The 25,212-nt window shown below is 39.7% G+C and overlaps 1 protein-coding gene across 2 annotated transcripts; it reads right to left on the minus strand.

Moving 5' to 3' along the window:
- Positions 1-336: 336 nt before the first annotated feature.
- On the minus strand, positions 337-24,464 carry LOC136310177 (metalloreductase STEAP4-like). Of its 2 annotated transcripts, none has more exons than XM_066238400.1 (5): positions 24,374-24,464; positions 8,595-9,052; positions 7,037-7,564; positions 5,582-5,746; positions 337-3,593 (listed from the first exon to the last, which is right to left on the minus strand). In XM_066238400.1, exons 2-5 carry the CDS (start codon positions 9,048-9,050, stop codon positions 3,330-3,332), a joined length of 1,413 nt encoding a protein of 470 aa, XP_066094497.1. In that variant the 5' UTR covers positions 9,051-9,052; positions 24,374-24,464; the 3' UTR covers positions 337-3,329. The 2 variants fall into 2 exon arrangements, with proteins under 2 accessions (XP_066094497.1, XP_066094496.1); XM_066238399.1 differs by lacking the exon at positions 24,374-24,464 and adding an exon at positions 23,563-23,587.
- Between the last annotated feature and the right edge of the window lie 748 nt (positions 24,465-25,212).

Consider the following 25,212-nt stretch of genomic DNA (forward strand, 5'->3'; position numbering starts at 1 on the left):
AGGATATTTTTGGTGTGTGAATATTAGACAGGGGTGGTATAAGTTATGTCTATGGTGATGTAGAACAAAAATTGTAAGCTGTATATGGCACCTTGACTGCCATTCCACCTTGATTTGGAAAGGAGGACCTGAATCTTTGGAGCTCTAGAGGTAAAATTCATTATATACATTCCTCAGTATAGTGGCTCTTCTGTGATCCTTGAACAATGAGGAGTTTCAATTTCTAATTAAAGTAGTTTTAGAATCAGGGCCTTTCTATTTGTTTTAGCTTACTCAAGGTTGACAGCCCTCTTTATCAGTTTTTATGTTACTTTGAAAGAATAATAACACCCATCAGGGCTGCAGCTGTGCAGTTGTGCAGGGAGTTTAACTTCTGGTCACACGGACTGAAACCCAAGCTGAAGTCAGTCACCTCATCAAGGTATTGGCCTTATCTGGGTGGCATCCACCTGGCAGAAGGCAAGCCCAGAGTGGGATGGTACAATCACACCCGGCAGTTCAGGCTGCGATGCTCTCCGCTCTCCGCAGGTGAAGCTGAAACAGGCGGGATATTGGAGGGAGTCTCCTCACTGAGCTCCAGCATACAGTACATGAGGCCGAAAGTCCTTTCGTGTGCTTTCCAGCCCTTGTAACACCTTCTCGTTTTCCTTATTTTTCTGTAATGCTGATGAGTTAAAACCAGAATTAAACAAAACAAATATACATTTAAAAATAATGTTTAATGAGTATACATTTACAAAAGCAGTCATCTTTTAACATGGGAAAACATACAAAAATAAACGGCATATAAGCTTAATAAAATTTTTCCTAGAATACAAGAAACACACCAATAGTAAAGAAAAAAAAATTTTTTTAATGTAGAACCATTTGGCTCTGTTAAAAGGAATTCACTATTTTCATCTATTATAAAATTATTCTTTCCACCTTAAGTAAACTGGAGGAGTTGGCTGGGTTAGGGTGGTCAGATTGGTTTGATGGTTTGGGGTGGGAGGAGTTTGGGGAGGGAGGGAAAGAAAATTGGCTTCTCTGGTCAGCTGATGGGCTTTGGAGCCTTTGCAGTTTACACTGAGGTTCAGGACCGCCAGTGTAGTGTTATTTCAAAACCACCCGGGGGCGCTCTTTAACTTCTAGCTTCCTGGAAAGCTTTTGTTAAGTAAGCAGGTAGAGCATTTTTATTGTACTAGGTTATAAAAGTGGAGTCCATTTTACTCCAGGAAAGCTTTGTTACCTAGGTGTGGTATTTTCTGTTTTTAGCGATGAACTATAACCCAGTTAGAACTAGATAGTCCTCAACCAATTCTCTTGCCAATGGCAGTCTCCAACTCTGAAACACTTGGCTGTTTGGCATAAAACAAAGTGGATGAATAGTGGCAGTTTTCCTGTCTTTCCCACTGATGGTCTAGGGTGGGCACTACACACCACAGCTCTGCTCAAAGTCTTCCAGATATTTTGTGTCTTTGAGTGGGTGGATCAAGGATAAATTACTGGCTGATATGTTCTGTGTATCTTCTTAGTGAACACAGATTGAAATAAAAAACAAGACCTAAAGAGGTATGACGAAACTAATACCCTATCTATTACCAATGATATTGGCAAGGTCATTTTAGAAATAATTTTGCAATATTTATTATATATCAAATGCTATTAAAAGTTCTTTAATTTTTAGATCCCAATTCTTGGCAGCATTCTGAGGAAATAATTAGAAATATGGAAAAAAGATATAAGTGCTAAGGACTTCTCTGAAATATTATTTGTTTTAGCAAAAAAAATGAATATAACCTACATGTTTTATTAAGGCAGTGGTTAATAAATGCCCATTTGATGTAATATTATGCATCTATAAATTAAATACAGATACCATGTAACTAAGAACAAAGCTGATAATATCTTAAGAAGGATCTAAAGTTGAGTATACAGTATAGATAGAACTATTTTCAAACAGTTTTGTAGAAAAATATCCTGGATTATGGATAATGCTTAATACATTTTAATTATTTTGCATAATGTCATGTCATGTAGACTATATGGTAATCAAAGTAAAAAGGAGAAAAAAGAATGATATTGACAGAGCAGGTGAAAATGTCAAACCAAAAGCCTTTTGGTTATTTCAGTATGTAGGAAGATCGTGCATAAGGCTTCTATTGGCTCCACTTATGTGTCGGAAGGCTAATCTGGTGAAGGTCATCCTGGAAATGAAAATATCAGCACAGAAAAATGGACTCATCTTGTATTTCAGTGAGCATTTGAGAAAGAACCGTGTCTCACGTCACAACTCCTGCTCACACCTGTCTGCCCCTAACTCTTCCCAGAATTCTCTCTCATCCCTGCATCCATCTCACTTACACTTCCATTATTCATTATTTCACTGCTTGAACTTACAATGAACTATATGACACTTTGTAGAAGTTACTGGAAATTTATATACTAGATTTTTATACTAGAAATCCATTACTTAGATGATTAATAAACTTTTGGAATATATTATTTACAAAGCATAATACAATATCCAAATAAAACCAAACCTAATCTAGTGTAAGTTTACAGCATTTACTTAGCTTGCTATCTGATATTCTGGTTTACTTGAACTTTTTGTGCAAGGGCTTTTAGTAACATTGTCTTGCTCATTGTACAGTGAGAAAATCCAAGTGGGTATCCTTCGATAATAACCAACCTTTCTTGTAGAGAAGGGATCTTTGGACAACTGTATAGATTTGCATATACTGTATCTGGCCCATACTTCAATCAATTGTAGTATTTTGTTGTGTTATAAAATTCTTTCTCTGTACACACTATCATTGGTAAAACAAAAATCAAAGAGCATTTAACTTTATAATTTACTCTGGTAATATTTAAAATCACCTTCATGTCCAAAAAACAATTAAAAAAACCTTATTTCTTTTACTTCATTTGGCTTTCATCTTCAGACACACCAAATAAAGCCTTTATCAGTGCCCACTATTTTAACTGTTTTTATTTTCACTCTACTCAGTTCTTGAACGAAAGAAGGAACATTTGCATGTACTTCCCTTGGAATTTGCAGGACTCTGGTTATGCCTGGTGACCACTAGATGCTTCAGAGTGTGCAGATACAGGGCTAATCGGGATCTCAGCCCAGCAGCCTCCGCAAGAAGCCGGACCTGCATGAATTCATCACCAACCAAAGGTAAAGAGCTGTTCTCTTCCAATCTCCCCATTTCTCAAAGTCAGGCAACCTGTCCATCACTGTTCACAAACTTTAGGCCCTGGTGGAGGAAAAACGTTGTCTTTATGGAGCCCGTTATTCGTCTCTGAATATATAATCCAGATCTCTGGGTGAATCCAACGTTGCTTTAAATATCTGTTTTTGCATTGAATGGCGATTGTGAAAATTTCGTGTTCCTCTCCCAGCCCTGGCGGATCCGTGTGAGAGTCTTGTCTATACAGGGCAGGATGAGGATACACTTGATGACCAGCACGGTGCAGGGAATGATGAGGGCTATCACTTCAGCTGAAGGAAGATACCATCTGAGATTGGCGGGATTGAGGAAACTCTTTCCACCATACACCAGGGTGTGAGCTGTGCACAAGATCAGGGTCAAATAACCCAGTTTGGACTATAAAAGCAAGAAACAAAAAATATGTCAATTAACACTATTTCCATAGTATTACATAGTTTGCTCAGAGCAAAAACACTCTGAGCCAGTGAAGGATATTTGTCAACAACCACAAACCTTTGAAACCTATCATTTTAGAACACTTGTAAAGAAAGCATTAACCCTCCTTCACGATGATAAATATTTTATTAAGGAAAGATTGTGTTTACAAATGACATGCTGGTTTCATCTTAACCTGGCGGATAGGAAAATTTCCCAGAGTAAACTCCTTTGAGTTAGAATGAATAAGGCGCCTTGCCTCCTTTCTCAGTGGTAAGTGCTTTCCTGGATTACCTTTTCTGGGGTTCAGAGATGAGACACTATCTGTCCTCAGGAAATACTCTGTTAGGATATGTAAATGACTAAAAGCACACACTAGCTAATTTCTATCACAAAAGCTCAATATTTATTTCCTATCTTCATGTCTTGAATAAAGGCATTAACATGAGAAAATGTTGATTGCTTTTGGTCCCTGGAAGAAACTGTAAGGCTTTTGAAAAACAAATAGTTCTATAAAATGCAAACCTAATATCAATTACTAATGGCCTATTCTATATTGGTTCACTATGAACGTGCATCAGAATAATCTGGAGGGTCTGTTAAAACAAATTGCTGGGTCATACCTCCAGAGTTTCTGATTCATCAGGTCTGAGAGGGCCTGGGGATTTGTGCACCTAACAAGATCCCAGGTGCTGCTGGTGCTGCTGATCCTGGTACCACACTTTGAGGACCACTGGTATATAGAGTAGTTAAAAAAAACCTTTAATGAGGCATATGGTGGTTGATATATGTAAAAAAAAGATCATCTCTGTTAAAGACCAGCATTGAATCTGGTATGATGACAGCCTAGCATAGCTTGTTTCTAAGGTTTTATACTTCATTTCATTATATTGCTTATATATCAATGTGTCCTAGTCTAAGGTTGATTTTCAGAAGTAGAATATTTTGTCTGTGGGTTTCTGTTCACCTTGCACTGAGTGCATCTCCACACAGGAAGTACAGTAGTTGCTGGTGCTTTTCCCTCCATGCTTGCAGCAAGGGGTGCCCTGCTAGGAGTCAAACCATCATGAGGTCTGCCTTTTGGTACCAGACTTTAGCATTTTTTATTTTTTTATTTTTCTGAAGTGTGAAATGGGGAGGCAGAGAGACAAACTCCTGCATGCATCCAACTGGGATCCACTAGGCATGCCCACCAGGGGGCGATGCTCTGTGCATCTGGACCATTGCTCTGTTGCAACCGGAACCATTCTAGTGCCTGAGGCAGAGGCCACTGACCCATCCTCAGCACCTGGGCCAACTTTGCTCCAGTGCAGCTTTGGCTGCAGGAGGGGGAGAGAGATAGAGAGAAAGTAAAGGGGGAAGGGTGGAGAAGCAGATGGGCACTTCTCCTCTGTGCCCTGGCTGGGAATTGAACCCCTAACTTCCACAAGCTGGACCAACCAGCTGATAGGGTTGCAGGTGGTGGCCATGATCCCCGCCTCCCTTTAGTGGACAAAGGGACATTGACAAACTGTATGTTCCAGGTCACTACCCCCTGGGCATCCGGGTGACTAACCCGGGTTTGGAAGGTCCCCTAGTTTACTTAGAGTTAATCTTACATAAATTGCTGAAAGCTACATTTTTCCTTAATGACCACCAGCCCCCACCCTCAAATCCCCTATTTAACCCTACCTGTTAGAGAACCGGGGGCTGCTCTCTTTTACGTGACTGCCCGGCGGGTCTTCTCTCAATAAAGCCTGTTACACTGGTCTTTCAGACTCCGATTGAATCTATCACCAGCCAGGGTGCATTTTTGAATTTTAACTGATTTCAGTTGCTATTTTTATGAGATTGCTAGAGAAGTGATAGAGCAAAATGACAATTCACACATAGTATGAGAGAAAAATGAGAATATTTGGAAATCCAGACTCATTTTGCACTAAACGTAGAGTAAGTCTTGAGGTCCTTACCTGGACAAATCGGAACTCTCTCCAGTTGACCACGTTGCTCACTGATGGCAACGAAGTGATCCCCAAGAGGACAAACAAGAAAAACCCCAGGATCCCCAAGGCCAGATAGGAGTCATTCAGCCAGGCATACGTGGTATTGAATGGATTTTCCTTCTTGGATATTGCCTAAGAAAAATTTTAAGCAATTTTTAAAAATTACATTAAAAAATAAACTGCTTAAACTTTCAAAAAGGACTGAAAATACCTCTACATGGTTTCTTTGCCTAAGGCAAGTAATATGACATTTCTTAATAATCATTTGAAAACAATTATAAAGAAAATTACACAAAGAATTTTTTTAATTTTTTAATTTTAATTTTTAAGAAAAAGTAATTGGTTCTACTGGGACTTCATTGTAATAGTTAATTCCAGGAACTGTATATAGAGATTTAATTGACCCTGTAAATCCTAAAACAAAGTAAACATTTACTTAACCTTCTTTACCATATGGTTTCTTGTTGCTGAAGCAAAACTTGATGTTCTCAAATGATTACATCACGATTCTGTTTTTCTGCTTTATATGCTAATGATTCACATACACAAACAAGTTGGGGTTCCTTCATGTCTACAGGTTGCAGTACAGCGTTGGGTCTTTCACACCACAGATTGAGGGAAACCGGCCCCGTCAGTGTGATTCTTAGTCAAGGACCTTCCATGTATTTGTGAGGGGAGTAATGTAGAGAAACCCATAGAAGCACCATCACTGAGTTGCTGACTAACAAAATAACTTTGAGACTGAAGTAAGATTGGTCAAAACCAATCATTTCCTAACTGGAGGTGATGTATATATAGCACTTCCTGTGGGGTTGCTTTTAGACTCCTGGAGTTGATTCTATGATTTTTTTTTCTTATGCAGAAAGTACTATTTGCCATTTGCTTAGAAAACTAAACAGTTGAGGACAATCTTACAATTAAAAAACATTAATGGGGTTATAAGCACTCTTTTGTTAATTTGTTTACATTTTTGTGACATGTGGGAACAGTCCACATGTATCACATGTGGACTTATTTTCCAAATGGTCGGTCTTGATTTTCAAAGGGAAGTAGCATGCATAAACCCAGAGCTTGAAAATGTGTTGGTTTACATTTATTGATTGTGTCTCAAAGGAATTTAAGTAGGTGCCATAGGTGTCCTGAGCTCTCAAATCTGTCATTTTGTCAGGATCCCATCAGTCCTGGGAATGGACCCAAGGGGACCTAGGAATATTTCTTTCCTTCACAATGGCTATATGAGATCTCAACTGGATTCACTCAAAATCAAAGCAAAAAACCAGATATGATCTGTCGAATTCTAGTTACTTTAGAAAATAAAGATGCTTAGAAGACTGATTTTTTATAACTGCAAAATGGAAGATCCTGTAGCAGGATGCCTCTTTGATTGAAGTAATAAGAGAGTACTAATAAGGAGAGACTTACCTGGCTAATGGTTTCGTTTGTAACCCACCATCGTACATAATAACGAATAGGAATCACAAGTGTGTAGAGGACGTGGAGAAAGGCAAACCCGAGTGCTATCAAGCCAAGCTGCTTTCTGCAAAGCATCCAGTGGTCAAGCCAGTCCGGGAATCGGCGGTATTTGGTACCTCTGTACAGCTGCAGAATGGCAGCAATAACACCAGGCAGGTACACCACGGCCAGCAGAATCAGTGCTGCTATTGGAAAGATGGTATTTGGAATGGAAATAGCCAGGTAGAATGTGCCGTCTTCCTTTTCATAAACATAAGGGTAGATGATGTCTCTGATAACACAGTAGACAAAGAAGAAGACACACAGAACAGCTGACAAGTAGAAGGGGAACTTCCACATTGGAAACAATTGCAGGGGGTAATTTTCAATTTCATTGGCTGCCATGAGCGATCCTTGGTCCAGAGGAGTCAGTCCGAGAGTACGAACCATATCCATCACTCTGTGCTTGGCTTTGCTGTCATTCCCGCAGACAAGCACCTGAGTTGGAAAGAATTATATTTGTGTTTACTCTTCCTTTAATCATTATTTGGAAGGTCAATAGAAATACTGCTTAGAACCAGGACTTGTAGCGAACTGCTCTACCAACAAGGATGTTGCATCACCATATTTAATGAGATGATGCTTTAGACTTACACATGTTGTTGGATAGGTAAGTACTACATGGTTTCAGGCACATCACATTGATGGGACAAGCCTTTTTCTTGTCCTCACAGTGTGAGTAGTTTGACATTTCTTTTGTATTGGTGGGTGCCACATCACTTATGGAGTACTTCTAATCTCAGTGAATAAAGGAATAGGCTCATTAAGGTAATGGGAGTGGAAGGGATATCTATCAACAGTTTTAGCTGTGTTATTTTCTAGTTCTAACGAGAAGCTGCTAGAGACTGACATTACTGGGTTCCATCAGTCCAAAGGCTGAGAGTGCAGACAGTGGGAAATAAATCACAACTGATTTACCTTACTTGGTTAAGCCCAAGAATACTATTCATGTAGCGTATTAGTGGAATGAAATAGTTAGTGGATATTTTATTTTGGAATTATAGTTTGGAATCTCTGAGGTAAGTTCACATTAAAACATTCACTTTTTAGCCTAACCAGGTGGTGGCACAGTGGATACAGCATCGGAATGGGATGTAGAGGACCCATGTCTGGAGTCCATGCTTGAACACAGACTCATCTGGCTTTAGCACAGGCTCACCAGCTTGAGCATGGGGTCACTGGCTTGAGCATGGAATCATAGACATGACCCCATGGTCACTGGCTTGAAGCCCAAGGTTTCTGGCTTGAGCAAGGGGTCACTGTAGCCCCCTAGTCAAGGCACACTTGAAAAACTAATCAATGAACAACTAAGATGCTGCAACGAAGAACTGATGCTTCTCATGTCTCTCCCTTTCTGTCTGTCTGACCCTATCTGTCCCTCTCTCTGACTGTCACATAAACAAAACAAAACAAAAAACATTCACTTTTTAAAGGTTGAGTGTAAGGAAAATTCATCGTTTAGTGTTACCTGCCCACACGCATCCAGTGCTCCTGACTGGAGAGCCCAGGCTGAGATGGTATTAAACGCTTTCACTACATGGGCTCCTGGCATCAGCTCAGCGAGGTGCTCTGCATTCGATTCTGGGTACTGATTGATTTTGAGGTTGTTGCTGACATCGACCAATATTTTTCCACGGAGAACCTCAGTTAGTTCCGTGAGAAAATCGTAGTGTTCCCTGTGGAGGGCTATGATTATGATGTCAGATTTCTTGGCCGCTTCTGAATAGCTCAAGACTCCTGCACCGTTGGGCAACAGACTGGACATCCTAGGGTTTCGACTTCCAAAAACAATAGAATAGCCACACTGGAGCATTTTAAGCCCCAGAGATCTTCCAAAATCTCCTGTTCCGAAAATACAGACAGTCTCTTGCTCCTCTGAAGACACCATTGTAAGGGGAAGCACATCTGCAGACGTTTTCTCCATGTCTGAAAGATAATGATAAAACAAATACCCGATAAAACATGAGTGCTCTGGGCAGTGCAACAATTAACTATTATCCTCAGAAAACAGTGGTTGACGGATGTTGTTTTAAGCTTCTGATGGATTCCCCAAAGCATTAGGAAGAAATAAAAATTGTCATATGTATTTTTATGTGTCTTATTAACAAAATCATTGATGAAAAGGTTCTGTTAGGTAAAGGCATGCAGTAAAAAAATCAAGACATTTACTGGTGGATACTTTATGCACACGTTTTGCAATGATATTATATTTATAGAACACATAGAGTTCGAAAAGTTCTCCATCTACCTGGCTATCTTCTCACTTCTCTAGTCTTTTATCCTATTATATTATTTTAGAAAATTAATATGGTAATATTATATTATAATAATATATTATAATAATATAGCCACTTATATTATTTCTCACTGTTACATTAGAGTGAACCTTTGCAAGCAAAATACAGATTTGACATAGTTGCTGGTATTCTTTAATGAGATGGGTGATGTCTTTACTGACATATTTATTCTCACTTGGATCATTTTAATAATTGCAAAGAGAGTGATTCTGGGGTCTATTTTGAGTATTTGGCCACCACACTCATTTGTTCTAACCTTCCATAAACTTTTTTTCAATGAAGATATTGACTACACAGCACTACTTTTTTGTTATTGTTGTTCCACCTATGACTAGCCTTGGCACTTTGGGTAAGTTCCCCAAACTCTCTGTGTCTCAGTGCCGTCATCTTTAAAATGAGAAATTAAAAGTACCTATTATGGAGACATTAGAAGGATCAAATGACTTAGTTTATATTAAAACAGTTTTTGAGACATAATAAGTTAGCTATCAATAGATTACTTCATAATCTACTAATTATATAATTATCAATCTATTAATCATCTAATTAATATAGTCTTTATATAAATTATGTAAATTAAGGGTTAATTAGGCTTCTATAACTGTTTATTGTATATTCATGAACTTTATCTGAAATATCTTTTAATAATTATTAAGAAATTTCTGTCCTCACTTTTTTCTTATAAATAAAACCTTACATGAAATGGCTTAAGAGTATAGGAATTTATCAAGATAGAGATGCAAAAACAGCTTAAGTCTCAATTTCTCCCAATTGTAATTCTTTTACATTTTGTTTTAATATTTGTCTCTTAAAATGCAGCTTGGAAATCTCATGTAACAGACTTGGGCTGTTACTCTAGCCACTAAAATTTACTTTACTCTTCCACCTTTAGAGATATCACTGGGCAAACTGAAGATACAAAAGCAGTAAGGAGATATTAAATATCACTGGATGACTTAACAGAATGAGATACAGTTATCAAGTTAGAGAAGTTCTCAGGTGGATCATTGCATTGGCCACTTCTCGGGTTCCACAGCAAATCCTCCTGGTCTGTGTCCAGTCCCTGGGCAGCAACTGAGTGCTGCTCAGCTTCCAGGGCTGAGCAGAGGCTCACTCTGCAGCCCCACACCTTACAGCTCTTGGTTCTCGCACTGGGGCCTTTCTGATACCTGTTCCTGTGTAGCACTCAAGACATGTCCAACTTATGGGACGCCTATAGACCAATGGGACTGAGGACTCCATAGATAGCCGCTTTCTTTTCATCTTCTGGCACACAGCTCTGACAAGTTTCACAAGGCTCCTCGGAAGGCCCTGCTGGATCCGAGCACCACTCATCGGTAGCAATGGCCAACGTCGCGCCCTCTTCGTGCCTTTGCCACCTTCCCTGGTTTGTGCTGCTTGCCCTCCTGAAATCACTCCCCTAACGAACCACAGTACCTGAACACAAGCCTTTGTCGTAGCTCTGCTTGCTAATCAACCCAGGAAAACATGCTATTTTGATTTTTTTTATGAAAGAAAACCATGATCAAATCTGAGGTTACCATAAAATAAGTAGGATGATGAAATAACATGGAAAAAGTAAAAAATTAGTAATTATTTGAAAGAATTTACTTCCTTACTCTTGGGAAAATAGCCTAGTAATAGCAGTATGTAAAAATGAGACGTATTCATACTCTAAACCACAAGAGAAATCAGTTTCCAGTAAGCACTACGTAAAGAAGGAAGTTACGCCAATTTCAGACTATTTGTAACTCAAAATATCTCACTTGTGTCAACATGGATATGGAGGTAGTAAGGTTTCTTGTTTAAAAACTCAAAAAAGTTCCCTAGTCTTATTTTACTCTTTGCTGTAGGATGAAAGGAACAAAGAAAATAAAAAAGGGGGCAAATAGGAAGCAGAGTTGTTAAGGGAAATATGGTTAAAGTAGTTGAAACATAGCATTGTGGTCTCCTCTCTTTCCTTCAGCTCTTTATGAACCTCAGGTACATAACAGGAAACACATCAAGAATATCCCCTGGTTTGCATGATCCACTGGACTGGTTTTCCATCCTATAAAAGCATTTCCTGGAGAGGCTCCTTGAGAAGAGGGCAGACAGGTAATGTGATCCAACACAGGTGTTTGTAGCGTTAGAGATAAGCATCCAATGATGCAGATGCCAAGAGAGCAAAAACGACTGTGAAAGCCATGGTCTGCTGCCACCGAAATGTGTGCGTGCTCGAGTGCGTGCATGCGTGTGTGTGTGTGTGTGTGTGTGCGTGCGTGCGATAAGAGGGACCAGGTGTGGTCATGTAAAGTGTTGCCCATTATCTCCCTAGGTCCGCAGATCCCACCGCCATGTTTCGGGACCTGAAGCAGCATTCTGCTCGATGTTCCCATGAGGACGCTAGGGCCAGTCTGGTGTGTTTACTTCTCTTACCTCCCAGAGCTCAGACCTCAGAGGCCATTTCCAGCTTCAGAGGATTTTAGCATATGACAACCATGGGATGCCCAAACTGGATTACAAGGATTGTATATATCAAATGCTTATACTTAACAAATCAGTGACATTAACAACAAAGAAATCTTTTCATCTGAAATAATTATAGACGCACAGAAAGTTGTCAAGTTAGTACAAGAGGTCCCTGGCATCCTTCACCATTTCCTCTGATAATGGAAAAAAATAAAATGGAACAGGCACTGCTAAGAGAGTCACTGCATATAGATTAGAGTCGGAAGGCTGTTAGGGAAGTGGGATCTTAGCACTCCTTGCACTTCAGTTCTCAGAGCTGCTAAGTTGCTAAACCTGTTGCTAAACTCAGCTCCAGGATGACTCACAAACACCTAGCTGCTCTGTGGACACACACAGACTGGCCTCGTCCTTGTAGTTGGTACCCCCTCATTTGCATATGGAAACTAACCAGTCCCTGTTAACCTGCCAGCAACCCTTCACTTGCATGAAAGAATTGTACTCTGGTTTTTGCCTTAACAGACCCTGCCTTTGTTTTCTCTGGAGGGCAGCTTGGGTTGTTACCTGAATCAGAGATTCAAATCTTTCAAGACTCCAAATAAACTTTGAAACTGTTTTACCTCCTCAGATCTTTATTAGTTACCACCTGCAATGATTATATTTATATGGCTCTCGTCCAGTATCACCACTAGGAAACTGACATGGGTGCAAGTGTGTGCAGAGTTCTGTGCTATTTTATTGCACGTGCAGGTTCGTGTACCCACTGCTGTCATCAGGGCACAGAGCTAGTCAGGTACCACCTTTTACAGTCATACTTACCCCTCTCTGCCTCCCTTGGTCCCTGCAGACCACCGATCTGTTCTCTAACTCCATAATTTCATCATTTTGAGAATGTTATATAAATAACCCCCCATAAAAATATAACCTTTTTTTACTGTATTTTTTCTTTCACTTAGAATAATGCCCTTGAGATCCATCCAAGTTGGTGCTTGTATCAATAGTAGTTGGACCTTGTTTCTTGCTGAGTAGCAATCCATGGAAGTGGACCTTCTAATTTGCTCATTTGCTGCCCATATGTCCTGTTTAGTTAAACGTCTCTTAATGTCTCTGCCATTTTCTAATTGGATTGTTTGTTTTTTATCTTTGAATGTTTATGTATATATACTAGATATGAGTCATTTGTCAGATATATGCTTTCACAAATTCTTTCCCAGTCTGTAGCTTTTTCTTTCATCATCTTAACAGGGTCATTCACAGAGAAAAAGTTTTCAACTCTGATGAAATTAAGTATATATTTTTTGGGTGTGTATGGATTGTGCATTTGATATCATGTCTAAAATTTCATCACTAAACCCTAGGTCCTCAATATTTTCTCCTAAAGTTTTTATAGTTTTATATTTTACATTTAAATCCATTATCTATTTTGGGTTAATATTTGTATAAAGATTTGTATAAAGTGTGAGGTTTAAGCCAAGGCTCATTTTTTTTTGTATATGAATATCTAATTACTTCCTTGTCATTTGTTAAAAAGATCATCTTTCTTTCATTGACTTGCTTTTTACCTTTGTAAGAAGGCAGTTGTCTACACATGTGTGGGTCTGTTTTTGGGTTCTCTACTCTGTTTCATTGATCCATGTGTCTACCCTTTGCCTCTGACTATAGTTATATAGTGAGTGAGTATTAAAATAGGGTAGACTGATTCTTCCCACATTATTATTTTATTTTCAGAACTGTTTTAGATATTCTAGTTGCTTTGTCTTTCAATATAAGTTCTAGGATACTTGGCATATAGATATATAGCTTATAGTTAACAAATCAATGCTTTTTAACATATGCAAAAAATGCAACATAACCTATTTGTTTTGTTTAGGAGATTATCCCAGGCTGTTTTAAAATATTAATTGATTGTATACTAAAGCTTGATAGCCATCTACAGATACCTGATAAATGGATATAAAGTTAAAATTGCCTGATGGACTTTCATCCTAGCAGTAGATTTCTGTGCAGGCATAAATCTCATTTGGAGAATAGAGTGAAGTAAAAATTTTAGAGTCCTGTGTATCAGCAGCCAGAGACAAAATGGCCCTTTGCCTCCCCAGCCCTGGACTACATCTATTCCCCATTCCTCTTAGAAAGGAGAAGAGAGGTCAACAACCCAGTCAGGCCCCTTCTAAAAGGTGGCACTTTCTTGCCTTACTCTTGGAAGAGGGGCTATTTGTCTCCTCCAGCACTTTCATAGAATGAAGAAGAAGACATATGAATACTTATGTATATAAGACCATTTGTAGAAGAAGAAGAAAGGAAGAAAAAAAATCTTCCTTTCTCTGGTGCAGATGGGCCTGAAAGAAAAAATTAGCCTTTATGAATTCCTCCTATATCTTTTATTCTGAGAAATCCACAAAACATACAAATGAAATACAATGAGTAATATATTCTTTTATGTAAAGATTCAATCTTAATTATACACATTAGTCTTATTGATTTTTAAGTACACTAAATTTTACATGTATATACAAACTAATAATGCAGAAAATGGTGTACATAAAAAAGATTTGGAGGTGATCATAAAACCAACTTTTAAGACAACACTATCAACTTCATAACACACGTACTATTGAGTAATAGAACTAGTGTGCTGACGACCTTAATAAAATCGTAAGTAGACAAATGAAGCCCACCCTACAGGGTTTGGTTTGGAGCGGATGGAAGGAGAAGGGGATGGTGGTACAGACAGAAGTCTTCCTGGCACTCCTTTCAGTGTTTCATTTACTCAGCAAAACAACTTCTTAGAACCACTAAGCCTTAAAAAATGCAATACCTCTGCAAAGGATTAGGAGAGAAACCAGCAGATTTCAACCTTGGTGCACACTGGAATCATGGGAGAGCTTTTGTAAATTATGATGACCAGACCCTTGGGAGTGTGACTAAGTTGGTCGAGTAGAGCCTAAGCATTGTTTTTTTAAATTAAAATTTTACTTATTAAAGCTTCCTCAGGTGATTCTACTGTAGAACCAAGACAGTGAACCATTACCTGTTAGCTTTCCGTGGTTCTCGTCTCTGGTCACACATTATAATCAGCTGGGCAGCTACTAAAGGCTACGGCAGGGGTCCCCAAACTATGGCCCGCGGGCCACATGCAGCTCTTGAGGCCATTTATCCGGCCCCTGCCACATTTCCGGAAGGGGTACCTCTTTCACTGGTGGTCAGTGAGAGTACTGTGCTCCTGGAGTACTGTATGTGGCAGCGCCACAAAGCGCGGTGTCGCTCACATACAGTACTACTTCCAGTGACGTGGGACGCACGTGTCACGGCTCCAGAAGTGTGTCATATCACTTGTTACGGCTAGCAGTGACAAATATGGAACTGGACATTGACCATCTCATTAGCCAAAAGCAAGCCCATAGTTCCCATTAAAATACTGGTCAGTTTGTTGATTTAAATTTACTTGTTCTACATGGAAACAACCAAAAAGCCCTTCAATAGATGACTGGATAAAGAAGATGTGGCACATATACATACACTATGGAATACTACTCAGCCATAAAAAATGATGACATCGGATCATTTACAACAAAATGGTGGGATCTTGATAACATTATACGGAGTGAAATAAGTAAATCAGAAAAACCCAAGAACTGCATTATTCCATACATAGGTGGGACATAAAAACGAAGCTAAGAGACATTGACAAGAATGTGGTGGTTACGGGGAGGGGGGTGGAAGGGAAGAAGAGGGGAAGGGGGAGGGAGAGGGGCACAAAGAAAACTAGATAGAAAGTGACAGAGGACAATCTGACTTTGGGTGATGGATACTCAACATAATTGATTGACAAGATAACCTGGACATGTTTTCTTTGAAAATATGTACCCTGATTTATTGATGTCACCCCAGCAAAATTAATAAAAAACAAATAAATAAATAAATAAATTTACTTGTTCTTTATTTTAAATATAGTATTTGTTCCCGTTTTGGTTTTGTACTTTAAAATAAGATATCTGCAGTGTGCATAGGGATTTGTTCATAGTTTTTTTTTTATAGTCCGGCCCTCCAGCAGTCTGAGGGACATTGAACTGGCCCCCTGTGTAAAAAGTTTGGGGACCCCTGGGCTATGGTATCACCTGCTGAAATTCTGAATCTATAGAAGCTGGTCTGAAGGAGCGCTGAGGCATTTTGCAAAAACCAAGTGAAATAAGCAGTCAATTCTAAGGAGCACCCAGGGCCAAGAACCACTGGGAATGAAAAAAGATAAGGATTTATTTTTGAAGAGGAGCTGTGGGAGGAGGAAGGCAGCGGGAGATCAGGGTGTTGATGAGCTTATAAGGATATGCAGCAAACGCAGAAACATTTTATCTGCTTTCCAGTTTTTTCCCCTAAGTAATCACTGACCAGGTCTGAGAGTCTAGAATCTGCATGCCACCTGAACCTGGTCTCGAAGGGTCAAGGGAGCCAGACCCAGGACTTGGTGTCAGAATACAGGTAAGCTTTGCCTGTAACTTTCTCCAGGAAACCTTGAACGGTTAGTTGTCTCCACAAAGTTAGTTTGATTAAATCCATCCACGTATCTACGCCCGTCCTCCTTAATAGCCACCCTCACACAGTGCCAGACAGTAACTCGTTTATCATCTGGATGACACCTTTATTACAGACATTCTACCCCTTTCTCCATTTGAGAATTCAGCTTTAAGTTCTGAAATGATTGTTCCTACAAGCGGTTTGAATCCCTGGGACAGTATGTGCTTTGGACACCCCTCAGCGTTGGTGCTGGAGCACACACAAACAGTCATTTTTGGCAGCTTCCAGGGAGTTAGAATACAAATGACTCTTCTAAACTCTGTAAGATGTGATAGGGTTTTTTCATTTTAATTTAATGCTGTAAACCGTTTTTTTTGTTGTTGTTGTTTAGTTTTTAGTCCTTCCTCTATCCATGTTTTATTATTTCTTTTGAATTTCAACCTGAAAGCCCAACATAACTTGACAATATATTTATAATGAGCTGTAACCCATGAATCAAATATGTTTTTATTTCATCACAAAGTTTAGTACAGGAGGGTGTTCTGCAATTATGCCAGCCACCTTGTGATTCAGAACATTTATTTTGATATATACCAGGGACAATGGGAAAGCAAAAGCTATATTTTTTTTTTTAAAAAAAGACTGCTTAGCTCTGGCTGGGTAGCTCAGTTGGTTAGAGCATCGTCCCGAAATACAGAGGTTGCTGGTTTGACCCAGATCAGCGCACATCCAGCAACATATTGATGTTGCTCTCTCTCTCTCCCCCTTCCTCTTTTGCTAGAAATCCATAAATAAAAATGAAGAAAAACCTCTAAACTAACACATGAACCTGTCCCATTTGCTCATTGAGTTATTTATCTATTTAGTGAGATCAAGGCTCTTTAGGGAAAGCAAACAGGTTTACATTTAAGCATACAGCATTTTATTGAAAGGTATATGTTACTGTAGCAAAATCAAAGGACTTGGGTTTAAAGTCTGATGACATATAAAGACTGTGCCCACAATCAGTGGATTTTCTTATTCTTTCTTTTTTTTAGATGGTTCAATCTTCAGTCTATATGTTATTTGAAAATATAACAGGATATTTCTTATTTTAGCCTTGTAGTTAGAAGCGGCTCTGACTGTAAGAGCCAAAGGACCACCAGATATATATCATTTAAAGCTCTTAATCTAAATAAAGAGAACTCTGCAGATTGGTTGTGATAAAAGTGATTATTTCAATTGTTTTGTGAGAAAATGTTATGTACATCACAGCAACTTAATTTACTAATGATTAGTTTCAATGCCACCCACTAGAATGACACAAAAGGAAATTATCTTACCTTGTACATTTGATCCAGTCACAAGGGCATAACTAACTAGAACCTTTACATTAAGGTTCTGTGGGGATAGATTGCTAATAATCAGAACTAGCTCGGGCTTAGGCGGCAACCAAAATGATCCTATTCGTAACATTTCATTACTAACAAATGAATTACCAGGACAGCAAAGTAATACAGGTCTATTTTATCTATTTTAATTGTTCTTTAGGCAAAGAAACATTTTTAATTTAAATTCTTGGGTGAAATTCTAGTTCAATTAAAAATATTATTAATATATGTATGTTTTCACATTTAGATCTCAACTCCATCTGTCAAGATAAATGAAAATTATTTTCTGATTTCCTGGCCAAAAATTTCATCAGGTAAGTTCATTCTCCACTGTTGAGGCTGGTTAGTTCATTCGATTAAAGCCTGGGACTCATAACAACAAGGTCAGGGGTTCAGTTATGTCTGAGCGTATTCACCTTGACTTCCACTTACATTCTAATTCCTGAACAACTTCTTTGATATCTGTGGTTCATCAAAGATTCAGTCTCATGACCAGGACCTGGATTTTCACCTTCAGAAAAATAACTTTCAATGATTGAGTGGCATCTGGCTTGTACACACTACATGAGCATTGCTTATTGGATAATATGGTGATTGCAACAAGTCATTTAATATTTAGTGTAAATTAGTAAGTTTTGCTTTCTAGTACTACTGTATCAGAGATAGTTAGAAAGTGATTTAATCATTTCAATTTTGAATTAACTTTGTTTAAAGTAATTTCCTGTGAATAGTCATCTACTTTTACATTGAGGCCACTAGGCATTACTACATACTTGATAAGAGCAGTTTTGCTGTATTTTTGAACCCTCCCTTTGAATCCTGTGGTGGGAGAATTCCATTCTGCTTCCAAGTGTCTCTTAACCATTTTTAGAAATCTCCAGAGGGTGGTTCACATGTTCTTATGAATACAGTTTTCTTCATCTTCTTGGGGATACCATTTTCTTCCGTTTTACTCCGGCTCTTGCAAGGACTCCCAGTGACCACAGGGCCTAATGTTTGCCAAGGTCGGCGTGACCTGTGGGGTCCGGGCTGGCCTGGTAGCTGCTGGTTTCTTAGCTCATGAGAAAAAGTGCTCTGGAGACTCTGCTCCTCTCTGTGTTTTACTCTGATAAACAAGCCTGGGTGCAGTGTTTGGTGGATAAACACTTTCTAAGGAAACAACCTAGGATTTCAATCTTAGTTCTTTTCAGATATGTGGCCAGAGCCAGCTTGCCAGTTGAGAGCTTGAAATCAGCTGTGAAGGGAGTTTTCACATCATGGAAATCAGGAAATGCTACAAGCCAGGATATTTTTCCCCCTAAAAAGCTATTTTTTATGTTACTGGGCCTTTCTCTGTTTCTCATTCACTTCTCCCCAGAACTCGGGCATGGAGCTGTGGAAATGGGAAAATAATTGGGCTGACCAGATGATACATTATTCCAATCCTGACTCCGCACATTAGGCCCGAATTTCTTTCCGTAGGGACCTCCCTTCTCAGAAGACTCCTAGATTCTTAATCCAAACAGAATCCATGTGGCTCCTCGCCCCAAGCAAGGTGCCAGATGCACCCCACCCCACACATGGAGTTAATACAGTTTGCACTGTGAATCTGAAACCACTGCTAGATTCATAGTCTCCTCAGGGACATACATTCAGGGACCTTTTTGTGTACACACATCCCCAAACACACATCTTCCACACGAGACTTAAAAAGAAAAGGGAAAAAAAACCCCTCAATTTGGGATCTCAGTCTAAGATCACTAGCTAGTGGCATACTCTCAGTGTTAACTATAATGAACCTCTTAGCAACCTGCTAATTGCTTTCTCTTTGATCTCCTTCCATTCCCCATCCCACCTCTGCACCTATGTCAGCGCAATGAAAGGGATGAAGGAACCATTTTAGTACTGAAGAAGAAATAACTAGAAGCATAATAATTTTTTACAAGAATGATTTTCATCTAACTTTTTCTTTTGAACTATTCAATAGGCCTTATATCTTATGACATGCCCTGAGGGATTACAGAAGAGCTAAAATGTTTTACTTAAGTTAAACTAATTAAAACCTTTAGAAACTCAATATTCCAATTTTTATGACCCCAGTTAAATGCCTTAATTGCATTATGTCACTCTGGAAAACAAATTACTCTTAAAATGGATTAGACTTCTCCAAGAATTATAGTTACAAATTTATTATGAAACTTACCCAGTATAGCAACATAATAGGGTTAGTAAAATTAAGGTTAGTGAGAAGAAAGAGCAAGGTTTCTGCAGTTTCTTTTTATTTTAAAAAAGTAGTTATAGCCTGATCAGTTGGTGGCACAGTGGATAGAGCATTGGACTTGGACACAGAGGATGTAGGTCCGAAACCCTGAGGTTGCCTGCTTGAGTGAGGGCTGATCTGGCTTGAGCGCGGGCTCACCAGCTTGAGCACGGGATTGTTGGCTTGAATGTGGGATCATAGACATGACCCATATTTGCTGGCTTGACCCGAAAGGACGCTGGCTTGAGCCCAAGGTCGTTGGCTAAAACAAGGGGTCACTCAGTCTGCTGTAGCCCCCCCGCCCCCCGTGAAGGCACATATGAGAAAGCAATCAATGAACAACTAAGGTGCCACAACGAAGAAGTGATGCTTCTCATCTCTCTCCCTTCCTGTCTGTTCCTGTCTCTCTCTCTCGCTAAAAAAAAAAAAAAAAAAGTAGTTATATTAACTTCCACTATTTACTTTATGTGTACCAAGCAATCTCATGCTTCTTATCAAAAGGCAGGAAATTAAAATCTGGACACTTGATGTATTAACTAGTACAGTACAGGGGATACCGATGCTCATAACCTAGTATGCCCACAATGAGCAGCATCTTCCAAAAATAACAATCAGTGTTACCAATGATATCTTGGTAGGAGCTCCTGTTTCCAGCAGATGTACTGGACAGCCCCTCTGTGCCCGGCACCAGCTACGCACAGGGATGCAATGATCAGTGAGACCCTCCTGGTCCTCAGGTGCTCCATCTCGGGGAGGACAGAGAAACCTAACCAAGTGGCCGTAATATAGCGTGTGAGGCCCTGAGCAGAGGCATGGCCAGTGCGGATCCCAGGCCAGAGAAGGGGCACTGATCTGCCTGGGAAACAGGACAAGAAAATTTACCAAAATCTGTGCAACATCACTTCAGCCACTATTGAACCTGGCTCAAAGCTGTTTCCACACCGTATAAAAAGAGCAAGCGTAGATGAAAGAAGCATATTCACTGTTGATGGCTGAGGCCCCTCCTATTCCCATGCCCCCCAGGTTTGGTACAGTCACCACTGAGGGCATGACTGCAGCCCCGTCAGTATTTGGAGCCACGGCCAAAGTCTGTGTCCCAAGAATCCTCTAGGCAGGTACTATATAGTTACACCAGATCACCTCTTAGCTTTCTTTATACTCAGAATGCTAGTTCTTAACTTTTCAAAACTGTGATCTCTATTTCATCCTGACATTATGATTTAGCATGCAATCTACATTTAAAATAAACATATTTCTCTTCAAACTCTTCAGAAATACGTTACTGTCAAAGTACAATTGGGCAAGACCACTCCACATATAGTTAAATAAACAAGTCTAGAGCATTGTGGAGAGCATTTAAGTTAGGATATCTGTGTGCTGCCTAGTTCATCAGAGTAGAAAATTTTTTTTAGTAGACTATTGCATTCTTTCTACAGTGATATATTTCTAAAAGATGATTTTCTTTTTTCTCTGTTTTTACGTTGAGAGGAGGGAGAACGTGAGTCAGACTCCAGCACACTCCCTGTCCAGGATCCATTCCACAACCCTGTCAGGGGCTGATGCTCAAGTACTGAGTTATTTTTACTGCCTGAGGCTAATGTGCTCCAATGGAGCTATCCTCAGCACCTGGGACCACACTTGAATCAATTGGCTGTGGGAGGGGCAGAAGGAGGGAAGGGGGAGAGGGAAGTAGGGAGAAGCAGGTGGTCACTTCTCTTAAATTCCCTGACTGGGGATTGAACCCAGGATGTCATATGCCACGCTAATGCTCTATCCACTGGGCCACTCACCAGGACCTAAAAGATGATTTTTAAACAGTGCAAGCATTCTTTGTTCTCTTTTTCTAATGATTTTGGAAGAACAAATTGTTTATGCATACTACTACTACTACACAGACACACAGACACACACATTTTCTTATCATGCAATTTTAAGCATTAATCATCCTTTAGTTATTTACCTAGCTTTATTCCTTCCAGAACTGATTTCTTCTCAACAATAACAAGTGTTAATTTAAACCATTTTGGAAATGGCCTAAAAGTCATTCAAAATATTATGAGTATGTGACACATCATGTGCAACTTCTCAGGAAGTCCTTCTAAGTATTGACCCATTCTCTTTGGATGCACAAAGAACAAACAGGTGACGTCGGAGGTCTTATTTTTACTATCTCTGGCCTAATATTTTTAAAAAGTTACATACAGAAAACCTTCTTATCCTAGATCTTTTTTAAAAAATTATTTTTATTTATTCTTTTTAAAGGAGAGAGAGAGAGAAAGTGGGGAGGAGCAGGAAGCATCAACTCCCATATGTGCCTTGACCGGGCAAGCCCTGGGTTTGGAACTGGCGACCTCAGTGTTCCAGGTCGACGCTTTATCCACTGTGCCACCACAGGTCAGGCTTATCCTAGATTTTTATGTCAGGATGTAAAGGTAGGTATAGATGCAGTCACATAGAAAACGATCTATTCCTCCGAGACACCCCAAGGAAACCACCTACAAGGTGCCTTAGCAAGTCTTCAAGTTTGAATGATGATTGTCTTATTATAATTTGTTTTTGTCAGTAGCTTATTAGTCTTCCTAAGATTTTAAAAGCAGTTGACAAGATTCAAATGACATAAAGAGAACTAGATGGTAAGGATCATGAAATGGTGAACTGTGTAATTAAGGGTGACTGCAGAATCAGCTACTGGGGAGACTTTAAAAGGATAATCTACATCCTTTTAATAATTGCATTAATAATGGTAGAGTATTTCAGGGTGGGTCTTCAGGAGACAGGGAAGTGTACAGTGACTGCTCAGGGTTTCTTTGAGTTCGAAATTCTATGACAGATAGACCTCTTTTTCTTAAAACTGTTCACAACAAGGCTTAACGCCCAGGGTTTTCAACTTAGTAACAGCTTTATAAAAATTTATTTGGTCACTTCTCACAATAGTTAGCAAGCTTACACAAGGCAGAGCCTGGAAATCATTCTTAAGCTCTGGGTCAGGCCCATGTACATGCTGCTTTCTGAACCTCAGGTTGCTGTGTGAACTTTATTCAGCAGAACCACAAACGTTGCCAGATGAAGAAAGTGCTATTGCCCAATTTCTCTACACACATGTACTATTTACTTTAAAACCGCGAAGCCTGACAAATAGGGAGTGCTTTATCCTGTTTTATGGGTTGGCAGTGTTTGCCACGCAGGTAGAATTTTATACCATGCTAAATCACAGCATTCTCAAAAACTTGGGGCTTTGCAAAACGCCATATCTCAAAGAAGTTATTACTTCAGATAAATGTGCCATTTTATAAAATTACACCCACTGTATCAGAAAAAAATGTCCTCTCATGTGAGTGGCATTTATGAGACTGCCATTTAAAGGGAATAGGACAGTCTCACATAGCAAGGCTGAAGGTTTTGAAAACTGAGAATATTCTCTGAATGATAAATGTGGTAAAGTCTAAGATTCTTGTATGGGAAGAGACTCTTTCCATTACTGCGTAAAAACAAAACCTGCATTACTATGAAGAGAGTAATTACTTGGTTATACCTATAGAATTAATAAGAAGATTGTAAAAATATTCAAACCTGCAAGCATCTTTAGTCATGGATTTTCACCTTGTTAGAGTTGGGCTTTGCAGATTGTCTGGTCCAATAGTCTTCTATGTTACATATGTGGAAACTGAGGCTGAAGTGTTGAGCTTCTAGTTAGAAGTAGGAAAGGAAATTCCAACCCCCTTCCAAATTCCCAATCCAATTCACTTTCCATCACACCAGTTACCTTTTAAAGAAAGTTTCTGAATTACCATCCAGAGGAAAATTATCATTTTGCTGCCTCTGGACAAACAGAACCAAGGCTTTATTTACTCTTTGAAATAAATTACATTTAAAATAATATTTATCTGGGAAAGCAATTGCCAAGCTATAGAAGGAAATTTAAATCAAGATCAAGGATGGAAGTGGTTACATATCTCAGGATGAATTTCAGCTCTTGGTCAAGTAGTGACCTCAGGTCTGAAACTGCAGAGATTGCCAAAACCACGTTCTTCCAGGCTCCTGGCGGGCCCCACAAGATCGCTTTAATCCAGAAGTAAGATACAGAGAGGAATCCAAACTCCGAAGTCTTTTTCCTCTGCACTCTGGTGTAGAGATAAATGATAAAAAAAAAAAACTAGGAAACTAGACGCTTGCTAAATTGCTTAACAGATTGCGCGACACCCTTTGCTGTTTACCCGGAGAGGGTGCGGGCTGGGTGGGGAGTTTGCCAGCACCTTCTCCCAGAGCTAGGAACTCGGGCACAGGGGCCCTGAAAGGCGAGGTTCCAGGTTGGCTGAAGCAGATAAGGGGGGCGGGCCCTGTGGCGAAAAGTACAAGGCAAATAGCCAGCAACGTGACCCACCTGCAGGAGGGGTGCTTCCAAGCTGCTACCGTCTGGGCAGCAGCAGCTGTGCGCACAGCTGGCCAGGCTGGGAGGGTGAAGCTTCCAGCGCTCCAGCTCAGGGCTGTGGCTCGCGGTTCTCGCTGGTATAAGAAGGCAGAAGGGGGGGGGGGGCGCTAGATTTCGCAAGAAAAACGGTGAAGAAAGCGTTTCCAGGAAGAGTTCAAGTGGGAATCCCGGGCAGCTGGAAGGACTAGAACTTCCTGTTCTGCTGCTGCAGCATTTGCTACACATGTTGCTGCTGATCTCTTACCAGCGGGGTTTCTGAGGGTTTCCCCGAATCCTTGGGATCTGCATCCCAGGCAGATTGAGGCTTGGGGAGGCTGAGGAGGACCCCTTTATGAAGGGCCTCTTGAATATCTGTGAAAACCACCTGGTCTAGGCTTCTAGGTATTGATATTTCTTGCCATCTTCTCTCAATTGCTGTAAAAGATGACATCGTTGTCCTCTGTCTGGAATCCCTGGGTTTAGCTTGGATGATCTTGAGGTTTTAATTTAGGTTGATCAAATCGTTCAAAAGAAACAAGGCAATTTAAAGAGAGGGATGCTGATGAGGATACCTTATTGTTGATATATATTTATAACTATAATATTGCATAGTGATATGTAATAATATATATTGCATAATTGGATTGATATACCTTTCTATATTGGAAGACTCAAAAACCACAGCCATAATGGTTTAAGATTTAACTAATGATGATAACTTTCCAGGCAAAGAACCCTGGCTCTCCCAAAATGTGACTTAGAAGCCAAAACCTCACATTCTGTGTCTCACCCAGCCATCTGGCCTTAAATTC

This window comes from Saccopteryx bilineata, chromosome 7 (assembly GCF_036850765.1).
Source record: "Saccopteryx bilineata isolate mSacBil1 chromosome 7, mSacBil1_pri_phased_curated, whole genome shotgun sequence".
Classification (NCBI taxonomy): domain Eukaryota; kingdom Metazoa; phylum Chordata; class Mammalia; order Chiroptera; family Emballonuridae; genus Saccopteryx; species Saccopteryx bilineata.